The sequence below is a fragment of the Dasypus novemcinctus genome, chromosome 3 (assembly GCF_030445035.2).
Source record: "Dasypus novemcinctus isolate mDasNov1 chromosome 3, mDasNov1.1.hap2, whole genome shotgun sequence".
NCBI classification, from domain to species: Eukaryota; Metazoa; Chordata; class Mammalia; order Cingulata; family Dasypodidae; genus Dasypus; species Dasypus novemcinctus.
The window spans coordinates 75,498,530-75,523,612 of record NC_080675.1 but is presented as its reverse complement, the minus strand read 5'-3'; the positions used below and the strand labels follow the sequence as shown (position 1 = coordinate 75,523,612).

Here is a 25,083-nt window from a genome sequence, read left to right as displayed (position 1 = left end):
GATGAAGACTGAAATACAGACAGATGCTACATCATCTCAGGCTTTATAGCTCTTGATAAGGGTCTTGGATTTTTCATTCCAGGTATAATACAATGCTACTAGAGGACCTTAATAATCTGATTTCTAGTCTAAAACTCTAGCTACTGGGTGAATGGACTGCTAAAAGACAAGAATGGGAGACCAATTAGGAGGAAAACAAAAATGATCTCTTGAAGTAGGGTGATAGTAGCAAAGATTGAGTGAAGGAGACAAAATCCATAATATTCTACCAGTGGAAATGATGAGATTTGCCAGTGGATCAGATGCAGGGAGAGGCAACAGGAAGAGGAATAAAAGATGATTGCTGAGATTTGGGCTTAAGCAACAAGAAATCAACATTTTCCAAATTCCCAGGGAACTCCATTTTGGCTTTTCTAATGACGTAAGCTAGGTTGCTACACAGCCAGCACCAAAGAATACTGGTTGGATCTAGTGATTTTTATAGTAGCATTTTTACATTTGGCTCCCTTATATTCATTATCAACTCACTACAACTAGAAAGCTCCTAAAGTTTACAGCTCTTCAGGTTTCTCTGACTTTCCTAATTTGGAAAAATAACCTAAACAACAACAAAAGTATTTTTATATAAACAAGCAAAGAAATTACATATTTTAGCTCATATTGCCACATGAGTTTTTCCACAGTTTTAGTTACCATAAAGGGTTCAAAACTGCACGGCAAGTTGTCCTACTACACAGAACAGGTTCATATTGAATAGGAGGCAAATCAGGTCGCTCCTTTAGTGGTGTAAATAGGGCTGCCACTGGAACAACCATTCTTGTAGCTTCTAGTCTACTTGATGGCCAAACATTCCAACTAAATCGGACTCCATCTCGTTCTTCATTTTGTTGGATGAATTCCAAATAGGTTGTCATTGTAGACGTTTTATTTCTGCAATTAAATAAAAGATATTAACAAAAAATCCAGGAGTCTCTTAAGATTCAAAATAAGTAAACTTTCCCACTTCCAGCAATATTAAGCCATTAAAAATCCTAACCAAAAATAAATATTTATCTCAGAAAAAATTAGCAACAATAACCCTAACAATATTAATGAATTAATAATTAAAACTCTTAAGAACTCAGTATCTGTTAAGCCAAGTAAGAGATATTTTATCCTTGCTATTCACTCCTGAAAACTATGGTAAAAAAAAAGTAAATGCTGTTTTTTCTTAAGGACCTATAGGAAACAAAAGGAAAAACAGGAGAAAAATCTAGAGCCTACGTTTTCCAAGTCAGCCTTATGAGTTATATCATTCTAATAAACAACTTATCAAAAATGCAAAATTCTACTTTCCCCCAATGTGGGACATAACTCCCAGGGATGAGCCTCAACTGCAAACAAAACAATTCCATTTCTCTTCCTCATAATATCAACGTCAACGTCCCTTCTCAACCTGAAGTAGTCAAAGTGGACATCTTTCCAAATCCCGTAAGATTGAGAAATGAACAAAAATAGGGGAGAGCGTAACTGCTGACTAAAACAGATTTACTGTTATTGTAGTTCTTGTCTTGTGTCAACTGAGTAACATGCAACATTGACATAAAAATAATTTTTTTAAAAAATCTGGAACCCATATGGTTTTCTATCCAGAAAATGCCAAGTTTCCACAAAAATTTCCAGAAGAGAATGTTTAATGGTACGTAACAAAAAGATTTTTCCTAATGCTGGGTACTTCTGGTTAAGAAATAATTATTTTGTTATCCAAAAGACACGATAATTGTGACACAATAAATAAGATGCTAGATAAATGGTATTTCCTATGACTTGCAAATCAACCTCTTACAGAAACTTAATTCACAATATTTATAACATTCCAATTTATGAGAGCATTTTAAACTCTAATTTGAGATCTATCATTTCAGTGTAATAATTTAAGTTCACTACTGGGGGAGGAGGATATTGTTGTGAGAAGGAACCAGTACTAAAACAATTATCTTATTTCTCTCTAACTACCTGAATGGGATGTCAGCTTTCCTTCCTAGTCAACAGTGCTATCTCATGCACTTAAACTGCAAGGCATGGAAGGAAATTGCAGAATTTAAAGGTCTTGAAGGAGTTTCAAGTGTCATGTGGCTGGCCAAAAGATTTGTAACTGAAAGCAGAGAGATGAAGAACATCAAGTTAAGAGAACTAAAGAATTATGAAGCTAGGGTGCCAAAAGGACCTATATAGATGTTGCGGTTGATGTTATGTCGAGGGACTGAGAATAAAATATAAAGGGGACAAGATACAAAAATAATTTTAGAAAAAATTTGAAAATATATTTTGATATAAATTATAAAAAGTGAAGCTTAGCAAATCTAAGAATCTCAGGTAGCTAAGAAGGACTTTCTCATCTTTAAAAGAAATGATAAAAATTAAAGGAAAAAACAATATTTCTTCCTATCATACTATAATCTTCGAAACAAGAGAATTTACACTAATCAAAAGAGATAACAGGTTTTCAAAAAGCTGATAAAGAATGAAAAAAGAACCAAATATAGGACTAAACTTTTTAAGAAAACCCTATCCTGAAGATAAAATAGGAGACAACTTTGAGGAGGATGGTATGAGCTTTCAAGAAGTGGCTATTGAGAAATAATGATAAAACAAGGGTTTAGAATAGTCAGAGAGGAGTTAGAAAATGCCAACCTCGGATCTAACCCAGGAGGCAATTAAGAGGAGAAACAACATACTTTGGAAGAGAAATTCAGTCCATGCTACAGAAATGAATATAAATTCTAGTACTGTCATCCCTCCCATTACGTCCACAGAATATAAAGCAAATGAAGTTTCTGTTTATTATTTTCTGTAATTCCATCTATAATTTAAAATGCATCTCTTTTAAAACAATATATTTGGGAAGCGGATGTGGTTCAAGTGACTGGGCTCCCGCTTACCACATGGGAGGTCCATGGTTCAGTTCCCAGTGCCTCCTAAAGAAGACAGTGAGCTGGTGTGATGGGCAGGCACAGCAAGTTGACATAATAAGATGACGCAACAAGAGACACAAGAAGAAAAACACAATGAGAGACACAACAAAGCAGGGCGCAGAGGTTCCCGGTACCTCCTAAAGAGAACAAGCAGGACGGCGAGGTGGCACGACAAGATGACACAAGGAGAGACACAAGAAGAAAAACATAACAAGAGACACAACAAATAAGGGAACAGAGGTGGCTTAAACAATTAGGCACCTCCCTCCCACATCAGAGGTCCTGTGTTCGAAACAAAGAAGACAAACAGACACAGCAAGTATAAACAATGAAGGTGTAGAAGGATAGACAAATATTTTTTTAAAAAAAACAATAAATTCATGTTTTTAACAAATTAGTAAATATTTTTTAAAAATCTCAGTTTTAATTTCTAATATGGCAAATTTCTAATATAACTCACTTAAACATAAGCTCCCTGGGTCCTCAAAGATGTTTAAGAGTCCAAAGTGGTCCTGAGAACTGCTCCCTTGGGACAATCAGGGTTTAATTATCTCAGGGAAAGTACTTGGAAAAGGCAGCATGAGACTTAGCGAGAAAATATTTACATACAGGTTATGGCCAGGTTTCAGGCTTTATAACTGGTTAACAAGCTGGACTGTAACTCCCCATCCTTACTTTTTAAGACATACTAAATATAACCTGAGTGATATTTGAGCACTATTCCCCTCCTTGCCCCCTCTTTGTCTTCTCAACCATGCTGCTCTAATTTTATGTTTTATATTTTTTATGTTTTATATTTTCACTTTTCCACAGGATTTTTAAAAGTCCCACCTGTTTCTTATTCATTGATCCAATTACATCGCCATGCACACACCTCTCTGACCACCTTTCCAAGACAGGAACTATTCAATTTTAAAATCACTTAACTCTTGTACAAAATTTGCCAGGCTTGGTCTCCTGTCCAACAATGGCATATCTGAAATAAAGCCCTTTCACAAACTAGCTTCTCATAATAAAGCATTTTGTAACAAGCACTCTCTTCCCCAATATTAACATATATTTGCATAAAGGTATAAATCCAAGTAAATATTATTCATGTACTTCATGATATAGGCTTAACATTATAGTAATTCTTAGAAAAATAAAAAGGAGTAGAAAATGATAAATAAAATCTAGCAGGCCGAACATGGAGGCAACTGAGCTAAACTCCATGACAAGTTTCTATTACCTGTAATGCCCAACTCACCCAAAAAAACAATTTTTTTTCCTTTGCCAATTCCTTACTTTTTTTTCCAGTTTTTATTATCTTTTTTTTAAAGATACATAGATCGCACAAAATGTTACATTAAAAAATATAAGAGGTTCCCATACACCCCACTTCCTACACTCCCCTAATCCTCCCACATTGACAACTTCTTTCATTAGTGTGTACATTCATTGCATTTGATGAGAACATTTTGGAGCACTGCTACACAGCATGCATTATAGTTTATGTTGTAGTTTACACTCTCTCCCAGTCCATTCAGTGCATTATGACGGGATATATAATATCCTGCATCTGTCCCTATAATATTAGTGAGGACAACTCCAAGTCCAGAAAATGCCCCAATACAATAACTCTTTCTCCCTCTCCCTGTCTTCAGCAACTCCCAGGGCCACTGTCTCCACACCAATGATATAATTTCTTCCATTGCTAGAGTCACAATAATTCTATAGTAGAATACCAGTAAGTCTACCCTAATCCATGTTTTATTCCTACATCCTGAGAACCGTGGGATGGAGATGTCCACTCCACCTCTAAAAACTGAGGGGGGGTGTTTAGACCCCACAAGGTTCATGGATGGAATTCTCCTGCTAGCAGCTGTAGACTCTCTCGGTTCGATGGTAGGGTGGTTAATCATCATCACCTCCCTGTTAGCTGACCTGGGTGAGTCCAACAAACCAGACAGTAGGTGCTGCAACTCTGCTGAGGCTCAGGGCCCAACTGACACATAGACAGTCCAGAGATTCAGGTCTCCTGAGCATACACTAACCCCAGCACCAACCACAGGTTCAGTAAAAGTAACAGATGAAGCATGCATAGAGGACACAGTTGAGTCCAACTCCTTCACACTCAGGAGCACAAATTCCAAAGTAGGGCCCACTGAGAAGGCACTTAACTCCAGAGCCATGTGCCTTGACCTAGGACCTGGGTGTCTCCACCAAAAGACCAAATTTAAATACAACCTGATCTTTGCCAACTAACTTCCACATTCCTAAGCAATCACCTGCTCTGCACTTTGTAAAACCCTTCCGCTAAGTAAAATGGAAACACACCAGGAGCCAATCAGGTCATTCCTTCACTTGCCTCCCTTCCTGCTTCAGATGTGTCTCCTTTCCATGCTCCTGGTGGAACTCCTTTCTCCTTTCTGAATGGAATGCTACAGGATTCATGAACTACTCAATAAAGCTGTTGAGATCCTAAATGGCATGAATTTTTTTTCTTTTTTTAAAAACATAAAAGACCATTCTAAATATACATCCATTTTCAGCACAATTTACAATCAGAAGGAGTTATTTTAAATATTTTCTCCTGGTAGAATATAAAGGGCAGTATTTGCCACTTCAATGTAGTATATCAAGCGCTCACCCTTTCAACCTAATTGAAAATTAGTCCTATGGTTCTACAACGCAAGTAAAATTTGAAATCCTTTTAATTAGATGTATTTGTTACTAGGCAAATGTGCCTTTCCTGTTTTTCAGTTTTAAAAATTCTCAATGAAACATCTTCCACTGCTTTAGCTGACTAGACTTTATGATCTTGGACAAATTCCAAAACCATTCTTGAGCCTCAGTTTCTTCATCTGTAAGATGAGGAGTTTGGACTAGAAAAGTTCTAACTCTAAAATTCTGTAAGTCAATTAAAAATGGTTGAACTTATGGAATGGTGTTAAGCAGACTACTGGGGAAGGTAGAGAAGAAAAACATCACTACATTTTAGTCTACATTTAAATCTAGAACTATTTTTTCAACCAAGTTAATTTGGCTAGTTATCCATGGTTTTGCGGAGTGGGGGCAGGGATGGGGGGTTAAATGTTGGGGAACTTCATGTGAAAAGGTGAATTAAACAGCCCCATTCCAGTGACGACATGTGGATTTCTTTTGACTTTAACATCTTTCCCACCAAAATGGGAAAACGATACTGCAGAGGCTACTGTAGAATCGAAGCCCAACTGGATAGGATTGGTCCATCCTGAAATATGAACTCAACTTGCAACCAAGGTTTGAGGCGTTAACTCTACCTGGCACTCTTCTCCTTCTCCCGTTTAACTCCCAAGGCCAAACTCCTGGTGACGAAGTCACCTCAGGTCAAAGTCTACAGCACTTCAGATCAGGTAAGGAAGGAAACAAGAAGTCCAAGTGTCCAGAAGCGTTAGAGTGGGAAAGGCGGGGTAGCCCGGGAGGAGGAGGTGTGGGTGCAGGGTATTTGCCCTAATCGCCGTTTTTCACCCGACACTCGTCTTAAGCACCTGATCCAGGGGTGCTGGGTGTGGGGGCCAATGCCCCAAGGGCCCGAGAGAATGAAGCAGAGTGGCAAGTTGTCAGGTTCATGGTTCAACGCTCCCGGGCCGAGTCAGGCCGCAGCCCCCGCAAACCTCATCTGCTCCGAGATCACCAACAGCGCAGAGCTGCGGCCCCCCGCCCCTCCCAAGGCAAGACCCAGGTCCGCCCGCCAGCTGCCGCCGCTCAGCCCACACCCCGCCCCATTCCCTACCTTTCCGCTAAGCTCCCGCAACCCCGCGATCCTCAGGTCCAGCCTTACCTCACTGCCACCTTACTAGATCCGTGCCTGCCGCAGCCGCCGCCTTACAAAAATAAGTCCCTTCCGCCGAGCTGGAGCAGCCGTGGCAAGAAAATTACCGCAGGCACCGCCCCACCCCTGGCCTCCGCGCAGACCTCCTCCCGGCCAACATGGCTGGTGCCGCCGCGGCCACGTCAAGGGAAGAGGGCGGGACATGAAGGGCGGAGAGGGGCGGCGAGGACGGCGAAGGGGCGAGGGAGGGGCAGAGCAGAGGAGGCGCGGGACTGGCGGGCCACCGGAGGGTGGCGGAGGGAGACGGGCTGGGCGGGGCCTAGAGGAGGGGGAAGAGGCAGCGTGAGGGCCCAGGCACTGGGATAGCTGAAGGGCCGAGGGGGGTGGAGACTGAAGGGGACCCGAGCGGACTAGGGGAGGAAGAGGGGCCAGGACTGCGCCAGAGGGGCGGAACAACTTGAACGGCCGGAACAACTCGAACTGGGACTCAAGGGGGTCCCTCCCAGGATCCGGGAGGAGATGCAGCGGGCCCTGGGGCGGCGCCGGGGAAGCGACCTTCCTCTCTTTGGGATGCCCGGAGAAGCCCGCTCCTTATGGGCCGCAAGTAAGAGTGAGGAACCGTTCTGTTCTTGCCATTCAGACTGCTCAGCTTGCCGAAAGTGGAGGTGTCCTCTAGCGCATCCTCTTCCCCGGGGTCTTAGTTGATTAGGAGAACCACAGACTACATCTCTCTCCGGAAAAAAAAACACCACCACAATGAGAAATATTTTTACCTAGAACAACAAATATTTACTGAACACTTAACTATGTGCCAGGCATAGTTGAGATGCTGGAGGTGTGATACAAGCAAAATAGGCCAAAATCACTAGCCTCAAAAAGTTGACAATATTTATGCATTCCTAGTCAGTTCATCTACATCTTTCCTCCTATCTTGTCTCTGCCATTCCATCTCTAGCTCCCCCCAACCTCATAAACAATACAATTTTGGTATTAATCGTAATGCATTTGCTGCTTCCTGTGCAAAATGAAACAGCTATCAACTGGAATAACAATTGAGATTGGTGATCCCAGGCAACCTCACTTTCACGAAGGGGTTGCTCCAGGAATCAATTCCAGATACGGCAACACCTAAAATCCTGCAAAGTTTAGCCCTGTAAGCATTTTACAAAATAAGTAAAAAGATCAAATCCTTACTTTTCAAAGGTTACATTCTTGAGAAGTAAGGAAGGCACCAAACATACAATGTGTATAATAAAGTTATTTTGGAAGGTGAAGAGGATGATTTTGGTTGTGACATTGGGGGGTGGGGTGAGGCAGAAGTATGGGGGTTGAACCTGGGACCTAGTATGGGAAACAGGCGCTCAACCACTGAGCTACACCTGCTCCCCTTATGAGATTTTTTTTTAAGATTTATTTATTTCTCTCCCCTTACCCCACCCCACCCCGGGGGTCTGTTCTCTGTATCTATTTGCTGCGTCTTCTTTGTCAGCTTCTGTTGTCCCCCGCACAGGAATCTGTGTTTCTTTTTGTTGCGTCATTTTGCTATGACAGCTCTCCGTGTATGCGGCACCATTCCCGGGCAGGCTGCACTTTCTTTTGTGCTGGGCTGTTCTCCTTACGGGGAACACTCCTTGCGCATGGGGCTCCCCTATGCGGGGGGCCACCCCTACGCGGGGGACACCCCTACAAAGCACAGCACCCCTACAAAACACGGCACTCCTTGTGCGCATCAGCACTGCGCACGGGCCAGCTCCACACGGGTCAAGGGGGCCTGGAATTTGAACCACGGACCTCCCATGTGGTAGACGGATGCCCTAACCACTGGGCCAAGTCGGCCGCCCCTTATGAGATTTTAATACATCCCAGAAGAGTAAACGAGAGTCCAAAGCCAAAATTCAGCATAGGCCTGCAAATAAGGTAGGCTCAAGGTACTACCTTAACAAAGATTCATGACTAAAAGCATAGCAAGTAAACAAACGGCAGTGGGCAACAGCATAAAGATGGAATAGAGACATACACAAAGGAGAAACAAGATTGAGAATAAGTAGGGTAAATAGATGCAGATGAGAGGATACATGGGGATCCTGGAATTCTGTGAATAATAAAGTAGGTATAGCAACGTTAGTAATTTCATTCATTTTGAGATCTCCAGTAAGGCACTTTAGCATCCTACCATCCAGTTCAATGAAGTCTAAAAAGTCATTATCCCTTTGTTTTCAGCTGAACAAAGGCTTTTGTTCCCTATCACAATGAAATATTTATGAATGCCTTGCTAGGGAAAGTGATTTCAGCATACAGAGAGAATTTCCATCTCTACCTCAGACAGTCAAGTTCTCCTGGAAACTAATCTGGGAGCTTTATCAGAGTCCCTGGTTTGCAGGGTGCCTGCAGAATTTGGACTTGTGCATCCCCAGGGTCATGTGAGAAAATTTTATAAGTCTCATACTATTTACAGATATTTCCTGTCAATCCTGTTTCCCTAGAGAATCGTGACTAATACAGAAGTGGTAACAAATGGCATTTTATCTGTATTTATGTACTTTAAAGTGAATGCATTTAAGAATTTAATCACCAAATATACTATCAGGATCTACTGGACCCAATTTTAGTTTTGTTAGTTTCTTTTTGCAACAGTTCTAACTTTTTGTAAGGATTGATATTTCATGACTTTTATGCTTTCTTAGAGGATTTCCAAAGAACAGAAAAATTTGAAAAAAACAGACAAACTCATTCTACTTGCAACCTTTGTAAATCTGGTATACATTATGGGATCTATAAGAAATGGAGATAAGTTTAGTTTTCACATAAAGAAAGAAAATATTAATTAATGTAACCTGGCAGCCTACTGCCTCAGTCTCCCACTCCTGGGTTAAGCAGGAACAAAAGAAATCAGCTTAAACCAGGCGTATAGCCAGTAAAAAGGATGCACAAGAAAGAGCAAAGTCAATACCAATTCAGCACTAAATTCCATACTTTATTTGGCAAAAGGAGCAGGTAAAAGCTAAAACAGTTGGAATGTGATGGGGGATCAGTTAATAAAAAACTGGGAAACTTGCATGGGAAGTTTCTTGGATAGGCTGTAACCTCTGAAGTATTCAATCTATGGAGAAACAGAAGAAGGGCTTGCATGCTGGGCTTAGGGGTATAAATTATGTCATTTTTCTTTGTTTGGGGCGCCAACCATGTTTTCTGGTTGTGCACCCCTTCTTACAAGATTGAGAATAAATTCTTTTCTTCTCCACAATAGGGTAAACCTTATATTCTTCCAGAAGGAGATTTCTTTCATACAACAGGATCTTAGTGATCTTATTTTTCCAATAACTTGAAACATTTTGTTATTTCATAATCCATGGAGTATCTTATCATTACCCATCAATTATTCCAAATGATTCTTGAAAAAAGACTAAAGAAAGAAATGGGAAAATAATGCATAAGATCACACAATAGTGAAATATGTCACTATTACATCACCTTCTCCTTTTTGCAATGCCCAAAGTATTGCAGCATCTTTCAAAATTTTTGTAGTACCCTTTTAACATGCATTAAGTATAGTTGAGAATTCAGAATTGAAAAGATGAATGCAGAGACAGAAAGCAGCACTCTAGACTCTAATGATGATGGTAAAATTTTTCATATAAGATAAATCTCAGAGTTTTAGTCTTCAGGTGACCATATCCTAGATGAATTTCTCAAATTCACACATCAATACGTGAACAGTACATTTCTAAGGTAAGAAAGAAAATATGATATTCTCATCCAGTTATTCATTCAACAAGAAGAATCTTATTACAATATTTTGCAACAAGTTGCTGGAAGATATTATTTTGCTAAAAGCATATATTACAGAATTCTTTGATCTTTTATGGTGTTTGTATGCCTAAATTTACTTGATATGATTCTTAAGTGGACAAATGCTGATAGAATTGTGTATACAAAGATGATTGGAAGGAAATAGATGATCTAGAAATTAAAAATGCATTAGGTTGATAAAACTAAAAATGCAAATGTTTTGCAATTAGGAAGCAAAGACCATCCTCTCTTCAAAAAATTATAAGTTACAAAAAGTTCTTCAAGCCTGCATTTGATGATGCATTTGATGATGCAAGAATTAGAAATAACAATAAATGAGGACCTAGGAGTGATGGACTTGAAATCTAGAATCACTGTTTACCAAATGAATATGTTCCAGGTTCATGCAATACAGGGGAATGAGCACCTAGTTGCATTCAGAGGACACTGCCCACTTCAGGTATTATATCTTCAAAACAAAGGAAAATATAGAATAAAAATTAGGATTTTCTATGTTTAAATTTTAATTAAAATTTCTAATAAAGTTGTTTTCCACTATCCCTTTACTCTTTATTGAGTATTCCTTTATTCTTATTTGTGTAAATTATTTGTAAAATGACTTAAAAATATAAACATTAAAAAGAGTCCAGGGACATCTGCACACCAATGTTCACAGCAATATTATTCATGATTGCCAAAAGTTGGCAACAACCCAGGTATCCATCAATAGATGAATGAATAAACAAACTGTGGTTTCTTCACACAATGGAATATTATGCAGCTGTAATAAGAAATGAAATTATAAAGCATATGACAACATGGATGAACCTGGAGGACATTATGTTGAGCGAAGCAAGCCAGACACAAAAGGAAAAATACTGTATGATTGCATTACTATGAACCAAATATATTATGTAATATATTGTATGATTCAAAAAAAATTTATAGGAGTTCAATACATTTAATTAAGAAATGTATGCTTTTATTCAACTGTTTTCTTTTTTGTTTTTTTTTTAATTATTTATATTTTCAATTACTAAATGTACAAAATAAAGTTTTTTAAAAAAAAGGGTCCACGGGGAAGCGGATGTGGCTCAACCAGTTGAGCACCCATCTACCACATGGGAGGTCCCAGGTTCAATTCCAGTATCTCCTGGATAAGGTGAGCAAACAATAAGCAGACAGAAAAGAGAACCATCTGGAAGAGGGAGTGGATAAATAAAGAAAAATAAATTAAATAAATAAATCTTATTTTTTGAAAAAAAAAGAGTCCAGGGGAGTAGATGTGGCTCAAGTGGTTGAGTGCCCTCTTTCCATGTAGGAGGTCCTGAGTTCAATCCACAATACCTCCAAAAAAAACAAGAGTCTAGAATCTGTCAGCTGCAGAAAGACAGATAATAAATGCCAGAACCATTTAAATGATAATTACCTCTTGAATTCTGCCACTTCTTTAAATACCTTCCTGCACCAACAACTTCACTGGGGAGAGTTCAGAAAAAGTAGCAGAAGGAAAAGGAGACAATATTCACCTTTACCATGGCTATGGCTATACCAGTAACAGAACTTGACTGTGATCTCCTGCTATATGGCTAAGGTCATCAGACATTGGACTGCTTTAAGCTGGATGATGTGATTGATGTACCCTTGATGTACATTAATGGGTTTCCTTGACAGTTCATTTATTACTTGGTGGAGCTCTTGCAGGCAAATCTCTTCAGACCTACCCAATGATCAAAGGCTGTTAGCTCAAAGACACAGATCCTTGCAGCATTGGTCTTCTCTACCTCAGGTTCCTTCCAGACTCAGATGGGAGATGCTATTGGAATCAGTCAGGCCTCTATGAGTCATTATGTTGCCAGTGTCACCAAAGCGTTCGAGGAAAAAGTCTCACAGTTCTTTTACTTTCTAGCTAATGGGTTGGCAGGGATGAAGGAGTGATAGGGATGGTTGAAAGCATCCATGTGACAATCAAGGCACCAAATGCTTGAGACCTCTCCTACGTGAACCGCCAAAGTCTGCATTCATTAAAGTGCCTGATGGTATGTGACCTCAGAGAAGCACTAAAGACTGTGGAGACAAACTAGCCAGGCAGCCTACAGGACTAGTGCTAGTGCAGTCTTCTCTCAGTAGTCATTTTAAGCTGTGATGCACAGATATCTAGCTGCTTGGTGACAGTTCCTTCTTTCTCTGCACCTGGTTTGTGACCCCGCTTAACGTTTCTGAAACTCCAGCTGAAAATCACTAGAAAATGGCCCATTCTGCCACTCACAGCATGACTGAAAAGACTTTCCAAACCCTCTACTCCCAATTCCACTGCCTAGTTGAATCCAAGGGGTCACTGCAGTACTCATCGGAGAAGTCCAATCACATTATTTTGGCTTGCTGTGTTTGCCACATCTCCCCAGAACATGGGATGGATACTTGGTCCTCTCCAATGACAGGACCCATGGAACAGCTCCCTGAGAAAGAGTATGAGCACATGGAGTCCCTGGGCTTAAGAGGCTGACCTTATCCATCAGGACCTGATACTCATTTTAGCTAAGTGGGAAAAGGAAACCTTCTAGAAGGAGTTATGACAAGCTTTCATCCTCACCACCTCCGACATAGTTCCATCATCTAGCATGACTGAGTGTGGTGATACTTGTCATAATTGACATTTAATGTGTTTTAGGAGGATTGGGGCTATACCAGAATATCTTGATTCATTTGCAAATTAACTAAACTAAAAGCAAGACAACAGTTTCCAACTGTCCAGTGAAGCCCAAGTTGAGCACCACTCATCTGAAAGCTCACTGGTTGCAAAAATTTATCATTTTACCTACAAAATCAAAGTAAAGGGGCCATAGATATGGCTCAGGCAGTTAGGTGCCTGTCTCCCAAACTGGGAGGTCCTGGGTTTGGTTTTCCAGTATCTCCTAAAGAAAACAAGCAAGACAAGCTGACACAGTGGGCTGACACAGAAGGCTGGCACGACAGGCTAGTATGGTGAGCTGACACAACAAGATGACACAAGATGACACAATGAGGAGATGCAACAAGGAGACAGAACGAGAGATGCAACAGGCAGGGAAGGAATGTGGGTCAAGAGATTGGCTGCCTCCCTTCCACATGGGAGGTCCCGGGTTCAGTTCTGAGTGCCTCCTAAAAAGAAGATAAGCAGACACACAGAGTGCACACAAACGAACAGTGAGTGCAAACAACGAGGTAGGGGGGATAAATAAATCTTTAAAAAATAAATAAATAAAAGTAAAGGGGAAGCAGCTATGGCTCAATTAGTTGGGCTCCTGTCTACCAAATGGGAAGCCCTGGGTTCGCACCCTGGGGCCTCCTTGTGAAGGCAGGCTTGCCCGCATGCTGCGGAGAGCTGCCCAGTCTGCAGATGCCGCAGAACACCACCTGGTCCACAGGTACCGCAGAGCACTGACTCAGCAAGGCGACACACACACACACAAAAAGGGAGACAAGCAAAAAAAAAAAAAACACAGAAGAGTGTGCAGTGAATGGACACAGAGAGCAGACAGAAAGCAAGCTACAAGGGAGGAGGGGAAATAAAAATTAAAATTAAAAAAGTAGAGGGGAAAGTAGCAAATAGTCCAAACAATTTTTTTCTTTCAATTATCTGGAGATTTCAAATGAAAAGACTATTTGTTTATCCCAAATAGTGTAGATGGTATTTTGGTTTTTCTACTTTACTGTCTGTGTAGACATAATCTGAGGCAAATGTGAGGAGTCAGAAATGATCTTCTGACATAAGTAAAAGGCTGAGTTTACAGCTTTTTGTTTTTAATATGATTTTAGGGACTGTCTGAAACTTCCATCTTTAACCTACTTGCAATAATTTGACTGTTTAATATTATTCAGTTTCTAGTGAATAATATCTGGACCCCAATCTCTTATTTCTAATCCTGTAGGAATTAGAGGCTATATGGGTTCAAGAATCAAATGAGCTTAAAGAAGACAATTCAAATACATAAAAAATAGCAAGCTTACACTTTACAGGCAATCTAAAGACCCTGATAGATTGTTGGGTAAATGAGATTCATCCAACTTTAGAATGCTTATATCTAAATAGATCAAATTTCTTATGACGATGTCAGGAAGTGTTTGGCTATTCTGTTTTGAAATTTTTAGTATATTATAAAGATTTTGGGAATAAAAAGGTGTATGAAAGTATTAAAAAGAAGAGGTAATGTTGTATCCAGATAGCTATACTACTGGTATAAATGAAAATTATTGACTTCTTCTGACATTAACCATTTAAACATCTGTTTTGCTACCTGCCTCAGTGTCTTCTATTTCTTCAAGACAGCCAGTTTTTCCCATCCTCTTTTCCTCTGGATGAAGAGGAAAATCGACAGGGTGATTCTCAGGATCCTGCTGAGGTGCTTGGCCCTCACTATGTTTATTAGCCTTCTGGTCTCTGAGAATTTGAACAGTGATTTCAGGCTGTGTGTCACAGTAAAGTGGAAACGAAACTTAACTTTGAGATGCACAGAAAATAAATCTCAATATATTTCCATCAGAAAAATAAGAGGTAAAAAAATAGAATTCTTTGGCTTGAAAAATGAAATGAATTCTAAAGTTAGACATACTTGAATATCTTGTGTGGAAAGTGATAGACAGACTTTCCCAGGATATAAATAATCCTTCACAAAAATAAATAAATAAACAAAAAAGAAAAATTAGTCCATTGGACATAGATGGAAAATGGTGAAAACTATTTTTTCTGGTCTACCAAGAGGTTTTGATCTGAGAAAAGGTAAAGAGAGAATGAAAATTTCTTGAGCTCCTGAGAAAGGAAAGTCAGACTAGGACTTGGGGGAAAGGGGAGAATCTTCAAAAAAAAATTTTCTCTAGTTCTCTAATTAAATTTATAGACCTCCCTGGATGAACGCGTTTGAGATCAATCTGTGAATATGAATGATGTTTGCAGTTAAACATTTACCAACATGCCACTCATTATAATTGTTGGCTTTCAGTTACAACACCTTATACAAGTCCTGGCACAAAGTGAGTGTTCACCAAATATTCAAGAATGAGCAAGAACATGTGAACAGTTATAAAGAATTATTTTAGTATTATTATTACCATCATTATTATGTATTAAGGGATTGATTATAAAAATATAAAATCTGACACAAAACCCCCATAAAAAGCTTTTTAAAAAGCAAACACCCCTAAAATCATTTCTTCCACAAACTGGCATTTCTCAAAATGCCAGCTATTTTAAAAAGAGAGGAAAAGGTTCTATAGTTAAATAAAGTTGGAAAACACAAGTTAAATGATGTGAAATAGGTCTCAACTGTTCAGAGGTTTTAATATAATTGTGAATGGTGGGATTTAAGTATGGGATTAAGTACATTTCCCAAAGATATCTGATCTTAGAAATTATTTGCCAGGATGATCTGGGAGCATGCATTCTAAAAATGCTATGGCAGAAGCAGATGTGGCTCAAGCAATTGGACTCCTGAATACCATATAGGAGGTCCAGGGTTCGATGCCCAGGGCCTCCTGGTGAAGGCACACTGGCCCGTGTGGCAAGCTGGCCCACGCAGAGTGCTGGTCTATGCAGAGTACTGCCCCATGCAGGAGAGCTATCCTGTGCAGGAGTGCTGGCCCACGTGGAGAGCTGGTACAGCAAGGTGACGCAACAAAAAGAAACACAGAGGCGAGACAATAAGAGATGCAGCAGATCAGGTTGCTCAGGAGGCACAAGAGAATGATCGCCTCTCTCCCACTCCAGAAGGTTCCAGGATCAGCTCCTGGAGCCACCTAATGAGAATACAAACAGACATAGAAGAACACACAGTGAATGGACACAAAAAGCAGACAACGGAGGGTGGGGGGAGTGAGTAAATAAATCTTAAAAAAAAAAATAAACACAAAAACCCTGTGGAAGACCTAGTCTTCTGCCATTAATAATCTTAAATACCCATTAAGAAGTAAGAGCCAGTATTTTCCTTCCTATTTCTGAACTCACAGATGTTTCTAAACTGGAGATGCCAGTACTATACAGACAGACGAACTTAGATAATGTAAATGTCTCAGAATTTTATATGGTCACCACCAGATGGAGCTTTCACCTCTACTTTTCCTTTTTTGGTTTACTCTGCTTTCCAACACAAATGAAGCACTTGAAGATTTTTCTAACACGGATTCTCCTCCATTTGTTCAGTGGTGACATTGTAAGGCACTGGCCAACTATTTTTGGAGAACTCACTAGAAAAGGCAATACTCAGATAAAAACACTTATAACACTAATAAAAGGAAACTTCCTCAACACAATAAATGGCATATATGAAAAACCCACAGCTAACATCCTATTTAATGGTGAAAGACTGAAAACTTGACTTCTAAGATCAGGTACAATACAAGGATGCCCACTGTTACCACTGTTTTCGACATTGTACGAAAAGTTCTTGTAAGAGCAATTAGGCAAGAAAAAGAAATAAAAGGCATCAGAATTATAAAGGAAGAAGTAAAACTTTCCCTATTTGCAGGTGATATGATCCTGTATATAGAAAATCATGAAAAATGTACAACAAAACTCCTAAAGCTAATAAATGAATTCAGCAAAGTGGTAGAGTACAAGGTCAACACCCAAATATCAGCAGTGGTTCTATACACAAGCAATGAACAAATGGGGAAAATAAATTAAGAAAAAAATTCCATTCCACCATAGCAACTAAAGGAATCAAATCTAAGAACAAATCTAATGAAGGATGTGAAGGATTTATACACAGAAACTTATAAAAAACTGCTAAAAGAAATATTTTAAAAGATCTAAATAAATAAAAGGATATTATGGGTTCATGGATTGGAAGACTAAATATTGTTAAGATGTCAATCCTACCCAAACCAATTTATAGATTCAGTGCAATCCCAATAAAAATTCCAACAACCTTCTTTGCAGAAATGGAAAAGCCAATCATAAAATTCATATGGAAGGGTATATTAGCCAAAAGGGTGCTGATGAAAAGTACCAGAAATCTGCTGGCTTTTATAAAGGGTATTTATTTGGGGTAAAAGCTCACCGTTACAAGGCCCTAAAAAGTCTAACTCAAGGTACCCCATAAGAGGTACTTCTTCACCCAAAGTCATTCACAACATGTCGAAGCAAGATGGTGGGTGATGTCTGCAAGGGTTCAGCCTTCCTCCTTCCTCTTAAGGCTCCATGGTCCCAGCTTCTTCCAATCTCAGTGTAGGCTGGCATAGAGTCAATTTCTTTCCAGGTTCAGCTGCTCTGTTCTCTTCACAAGGTCAACTGTAAACTGAAACCCCAGGGCTTCAGCATCAAAATTCAGTTTTCTCCTCTTCTGTGTCTTGTGTTCTCCTTGACTGAGTATCCATTTATATAGCCCACCAACGGGGCAGGGACTCAACCCTGACCATGCCCAAATGACATGGTTAAATCAAAGCCCTAATCCTAACATAATCAAGTAAACTCAAAACCTTTAAATAATATAATCAATGGGTATCACACTCTGAGGAAGACACCAGTTTCTAAACATAATCTATATCTCTTTTTGGAATTCATAAATAATATCAAACTGCCACAAAGGTAAGGAGTCCCAAATAGCTAAAGCCATCTTCAAAAAGAAGAATGAATTTGAAGAACTCACATTTCCTGATCTTAAAATTTATTACAAAGCCACAGTAATTTAAAAAAAAAAAGGATAGTACTGGCACAAAGATAGGCATATAAACCAATGGAATAGAACTGAGAGCTCAGAAATCAACCTCATATTTATGGCCAATGGCCAACTGATTTTTGACAAGGTGGCAAAGACAACTCAATTGGGAAAGAAAAGTCTCCTCAACAATTGGTGCTAGGAAAACTGGATACCCATTTGCAAAAAAAAAAAAAGGAGGGCCCTCACACCATCTAAAAAAATGAACTCAAAATGCATCTTAATATAAGCCAGACTTATCAAACTCCTAGAAGAAAACATAGGAAAACATCTTCAGGACTTCGTGTTAGGCAATGGTTTCTTAGACTTTACACTTAAAGTACAAGCAACAAAAGAAAAAGTAGATAAAGGGGACCTCATTAAAATTAAAGACCTTTGCTCCTCAAAGGACTTTATCATGAAAGTAAAATAATAGCCTCCACAATAGGAGAAAATATTTGGAAACCATATAGCTGATAAAGGATTAATATCCAAAAAAACTAAAACTTTCAAACTTAACAAAAAAGACAAACAACTCAATTTAAAAATGGGCAAGAGACTTGAACAGACATTTCTCCAAAGAAGATATACAAATCACCAGAAAGCACATGAAAAAATGCTCAACATCATTAGCCATCAGAGAAATGCAAATCAAAACCACAATGAAGTACCTTTTCATACCCATTAGAATGGCTGCTATTTAAAAGAAAAAACAGTTGCAGAGTACGTGAAGAAATAGGAACATCCATTCATTGCTTGTGACAATGTAAAATGGTGCAGCTGCTATGGAAGACGGTTTGGTGGTTCCTCAGAAAGCTAAGTGTAGAACTACCATATGATCTAGCAACCCCACTATTAGATATATACCCAAAAGAATCAAGGAACTCAAACACATATTTGTACACCAATGTTCATAGTGGCATTACTCACAATTGCCAAAATATGGAAACAACCCAAGTGTCCATCAATCAATAAATGGATAAATAAAATGTAGTAGATACATACAATGGAATATTATTCAGTCATTGAAAGGAATGAAGTCCTGATACATGCAACAACATGGACAAACCTTGAAGACATCATATTAAGTGAAATAAGCCAGACATAAAAGGACAAATAATATATGATCACACTGTTTTGAAATAATCAGAATAAGCAAACTCATGTGTTGCAATCTAGAATGTAGATTACCAGTGGTCAGGGTGGGTTTAGGGAATGGGAAGTTAAGGCTTAAAATGTACAGGGTTGGGGAGTGGATGTAGCTCAAGTGGTTGAGCACCTACTTCCCATGTACGAGGTCCAGGATTCACTCTCTGAGACCTCATAAAAATAAAACAAACAAAAAAACCCAACTCTCATTAGGGAGTGGATGTAGCTCAGCAGTTGAGTGCCTGCTTCCCATGCACGAGGTCCTGGGTTCAACCCCCAGTACCTCCTAAAAAAAAAAAAGTACAAGGTTCCTATCTGGAATGATGAAAATGTTTTGGTAATGGATGGTGGCAATGGTAGCACAACATTGTGAATGCAATGAAAAGTACTGAAATAAATATATCTGAATATGATTCAAGGGGAAATGTTATATTTGGTAACAGAATAAAATATTTTTTAAAAAATCCATGGGGGAGTGGGTGTAGCTCAGTTGGTTGAGTGCCTGCTTCTGATATACAAGGTACCGGGTTCAATCCCCAACGCCTCCTAAAAAAAATTTTTTTTTAATCCATGGAACTATACTACACAAACAATGAACCCATAGTTAAATCATGGACTTTAATTATAAAAATGTGCTATTATCAATTGTAACAAATGTTCCAGACCAATGCAAGGTTTTGATAGTGGGATGGTATATGGGAATCCTGTATTTTATGCATGATTGTTCTGTAAGCCCACAACTTCTCTAAAAAGGGGGGGAAAGCAATACTCAGATTATTCTAATTCTGAACTTTCAGCATCAATAATATGTCAAGTCTACATACCTAGGATAATATTTATGTGGTCTGGTCTGCATATGCAATGACTAAAATCATATTATATATAACAATGATAAATAGGGCTAATTAATAAATCACACATGAGAATTATAAAATTCTAAACTAAAATAGACCTTAGTGATCACTGAGCCCATCCCTGCACATGACAAATGAATATGGGTACAAAGGAAATTAAGTGAAATAGCCAAGGTAAGACAGCTGACACCCATTTAAGACCTACATGCCTGAGTTTTCTTTTCATGACTTTTTCTCTTTATAATGCTGACAAGTCTGAACATTAAAATGTCTAGCTCCTGTTCAAAGTGCAATGTTTCCATTCCACAGAGGGTTTCAAAAGTAGAATACTCCAAATACTTCTTCATTCTGGCACTCTGGCCAATCCCAGAATTATTACTGGGTTCATTTAATTAAACCAGACAAATGAAAATTCTTTGATCTGCTCTTAAGCAATCAGCAGTAGTACAAAGAATCAAAACATGGTTATCCCAATCCAATGTCCACAGAGAAAATGTGGAATGGGTGTGGGAAGGGTAGCCATGGTGGCTGCTGGGTTTGGGGAATGGGAGGAAGAGATGAGATGTGGAGGCGTTTTCGGGACGTGGAGTTGTACTGGGTGGTGCTTCACGGACAATTACAGGACATTGTAGATCCCCCCAGGGCCCACTGGATGGAACGTGGGAGAGTGTGGGCTATGATGCGGACCATTGACTACGGGGTGCAGTGATGTTCAGAGATGTACTTACTGGGTGCAATGGATGTCTCACGATGATGGGAGAGAGTGTTGCTGTGGGGGGAGTGGGGGGTGGGGGCGGTGGGGTTGTTTGGGACCTCGTATTTTTTTAATGTAATTTTTAAAAATAAATAATTTTAATAAAAAAACAAAAACAAAAAACATGGTTATCCACTGATATTTTTTATTCCTTTTATCTAAAGTTTATTTGATTTATAAAGAATGTGATTATTAAAAGCCACTAAGGGGGGAAATCCTATTTTAAAAGGAATGAGCTAGATTTGTATTTTTGCTTTATGTGAGGAATAAAGTTTTTATTGTTTTGCTTTCTATAATTAAATTGGAACATGCCTTGATTTTCTAACATCATGTCAGAGTTCTCATCTTCTTTCTGGCTCTAGTCCCCTGCACCTGAGGTCAGCATGCTTACACAGATACAGAGTTGAGGCAATTACTTGTGCCCAGAGGGTCTGTACTAAAACTAGGAAGCAAACCTTTTCTCTCAGCATCTACTCTCCTTGCTTCTCTCTAATTTATGACCAGTGAGTCATAAGGGCTCACAGGAACCTTCCCTAATTTTTTTGTTTTGTTTTTATAATTTATTTTTGCTGGCTCTATCTTGAGAAGCATAGTGATTTAGAGCAATGGCTCCAAAGTCTGACCACCCAGAATAGAATCTCAACTCCATCATACCCTAGTTGTGTGATCTGGGCATGTCACGTAATCTTCGGAGCCGGTTTTGTTTTGTTTTCTTTTAATGGGAAAATGAAGGTAACAATAGTACCTACCACTTAGGATAAACTAATATTGTGAAGATTAAATGAAATAACCTACGTAAAACATTTAGCTCTAAGAAAGCGAAGAGCAGCCCCTGAGAGCCGGAAATTGGCTTGGTTTATCAAAGAGGCCAGGCTGTTCTGTTATGTTCTGTTGAACATAAGCCATTTCACAATAAACCAACATCAGATAAGACCACTCTAAGACTAAAGTATCAAGACAAAAGCAATCATGTCTAAACTCAGCCAAAAACAAGAACACTGACCAAACCACAAATATGACCAAATATGCCCCTACCTGGCCTAATATGAGTGACTGCCACTTCTTTACCAATTATATAGCATTAGCCTCCCTTTTTCCTTCTAACTTCTAGATAAGCATTATCAAGATACCCAGTCATAGAATTATACCCTTTTCTAACATCGTCCAATCAGAGCAAAGCCTCACTTTTCACAGAGTCATCTAACAATACACAAATCCTATAATATAGAGGTCTGTTCTAATCCTTTTTACTGAGACCTTCCACAGTTCCCCAACAGGCAACCATAGGAATGTTCCAGGTGGTGGTAAGTTGGAGAGCACTGACAGCCCCCTCGCACACAATAACAGAACGTTCCATAAACATTAACTGTATAGCTAGCTTTCTCCTAATCCTGACCTGCACTATCTACTCCCGACATTTCGGATTTCCTTCTAATTTCTCCAACATGACCAACTCCTCCAGCAACAAGCCTTGAACAAACTCTTTCCTGTATCTGAAAGGCTTTCTCTCCCTTGTTCCTTATTATTTATCATACTTAACATTTAACATTTATTTATACGAAAGTTTGATTATGTCCCCTAGACTGTGTCATGCAAGAAGCCATGCCTGTGTTAGCTCAGCACTGTAACTCCCAAAGCCTATCACAGTGTTGAGTGCAAAAAAATCTTCACTGGATGACTGAATTAATTAAATTTAATGAAACAAAGAAGCAAGTGAAGTTTTAGATAGTGGCCATGGAAAAAAGAATTTTTAAAAAGAAAGAAAGAAGAAATTCTATTGTAGTAGATCTTAAAAAGGGAAGAAAAGGATAAAATGGATCAGCTGAGCTATGTTTCTTATCTGGAATGCTCCCTACAATGTAAAATTCTGAGTCCCATACCCTACAGAATCAGACACTCTGTAGGAGAGAATTATGGGACCCAGGAGCATGTATTTCAAACAATTTTTCCAGATGATTCTTATACATTCTAAAATTTGAGAATAACTGAACTGCTTAACGGGAAAAAAAACACAGGGTCAACCTGGCATTTAGCTCTATGTAACTTAACAGATACCACCATCATTAATAAACAGCCCTTAGGTATTCTGTTCTCAAAACCCTCATGTAACTTCCATGGTCAATTTCCAATATGAGAAACACTAAAACACAAAAATCTCTATTGTACACTGAAAACTGATTGGAAATCTTTGAAAATAGGGCACCAGAAATGGTCAGTACCTTAAGCATAACTCTTACTGGAAAGAGGTTAAATTGGTTGTCACCGTTTTCTAGAAATTAAGCTCTTTGTTTTCAGAGCAAATTCATCAACTAAATATAGCTTATTCTTGGTTGTCCCAACTGAAACATTCAAAAACACTTAGTGCAATTTCAAATTTATAATAATATTGAAAATCTCTTCCAAAGCTCATTACAAATTGTTTTAAATCAGATTAGATCTGGAGTAGCAGAAAGCAACCTTTAAACATTTTTACTTAATTTACTTTCCTCTCTTCTGAATGAATTTCTTCCTGTGTAAATAAAATTTCAGAAGTATTTCAGAATCACTTTTCTACTTTATGACTTACCTTTTCTTTGAGAAAATAATGTATTTTCCAGGATAACCTTTGTTCTGTAGAGAAGTAGGAGCCTGTGACAACCTCCACCAGAGAGGAAAATTCCATAGCCCCCTAACCGCATATATCTCGCTTCTGTAACAAGCTTGCTTGACTGTAAAACCTTATCTCAAAGCCTCCTCCTGTAGAAAGTCTCGTCAGCCCCTGCCAAAAGACCTACCTGACCCAGACCCTTGTAAATAACAAGAACTCCCCAACCGCTTGTTTCCCCTGATAGAATCCCCAGCACTTAATTAACTGCAAACATCTGCTTCTGTACGTGCTTGCTTGCTGAGCTATTGCCCCCCGCCCTGAACCTAAAGGCCTATATAAGCAAACTTTCCCCACAACCCGGGGCTGCTCTCTCCTCTGCCTAGGATGAGGCAGTCGCCGCACAGCTAATAAAGCTCTCAACTGGAACTTTATTCAGAGTCTGAGTCTGGTCGATATCGCTGGTCTAAAGCAGTTCCATTCTGTTATTCCTCTCCTTTCTTCCTTGATCCATATGTACTTCTGCCACATATTTAGCACATGGAGTCCAGCGTTACGTATTGTTCCATTGTGGTGTTGGTCAGTTAGGTCACCTGTTCTTTTCTCCAGAAAAATGGGGGGAGGTGATAGGAATAATTCAGTTTCAAAAAAAAATTACTTGCATGAAAGTAAGACAATCCAGAAATGAAGTCACTGCCTCACTTTTTCAAATTTGTTCTTATTACCAAATGTTGTGGTGGACAAGGGTGGGGTGGTAATTTCCCATATTTCTTCTCTTTCAGTTTATGCTTCTCCCAAAAATCAGTGGAAATTTTTAAAGTAAGTAATTATCTAGTTTGATTGGAGCTAGGCAGTTTCTTTCCAAGTTCGCCAAACTGTTTAATTACTGTTCCTAAACACTAATTCCTTAGCTTTTAAAGTAAGGACTGCCTTTACTTTATCTTCAATTAGAAAAGTAATATCCTGGATTAAAAATCAATTGCTTGCCAACTAAAAGTAGTGCTTTTTAAATACGCCTTAAAAATAAACACAGGCTTTAGAAAATAAAGGTCAATTGTAGTCACTCAGATATTTTTAAAAAATAATTAGTTATAATACCTCCATTGTTTCTTGCAATTTGCTGGCTGTGTTACGCTGAGCTGGTTATTTAATGCATTTCGCCTTCTCAGCAGTAAAATGGAGATAATACTAGCACTTACCTCACAAGATTGATCTAACATTATAATGGTAATTTCTGGGCATTGGCATTAGCTTTTTCCATGGTTTGTGTGTTGTTTTTTTAAGATTTATTTTATTTATTTCTCCACCCCCCCTCGTTATCTGCACTCAATGTTTGCTCTCTGTGTCTGTTTGTTGTATGCTGGTCATCTTTCTTTTTAGGAGACACTTCAAACTGAACCCAGGAACTCCCATGTGGGTAAGAAGGACCCAAATCACTTGAGCCTCCGCTCCCTGCTTGCTGTGTCTCTCATTCTATTTCCTCATTGTGTGTTTTTGTTGCATCATCTCATTGCATCAGCTGGCTGTGCCAGTACG

General features: G+C 39.0%; 1 protein-coding gene across 1 annotated transcript in view; it reads right to left on the bottom strand.

The window, feature by feature from the left end:
* Positions 1 to 23,593, bottom strand: part of SEC23A (SEC23 homolog A, COPII coat complex component) — a 90,391-nt gene extending 66,798 nt beyond the window's left edge. Inside the window, 2 exon segments of the mRNA XM_058293538.2 lie at positions 694 to 930; positions 23,530 to 23,593. Coding sequence (XP_058149521.1) covers positions 694 to 914 — 221 coding nt within the window. The 5' untranslated portion in view covers positions 915 to 930; positions 23,530 to 23,593.
* Between the last annotated feature and the right edge of the window lie 1,490 nt (positions 23,594 to 25,083).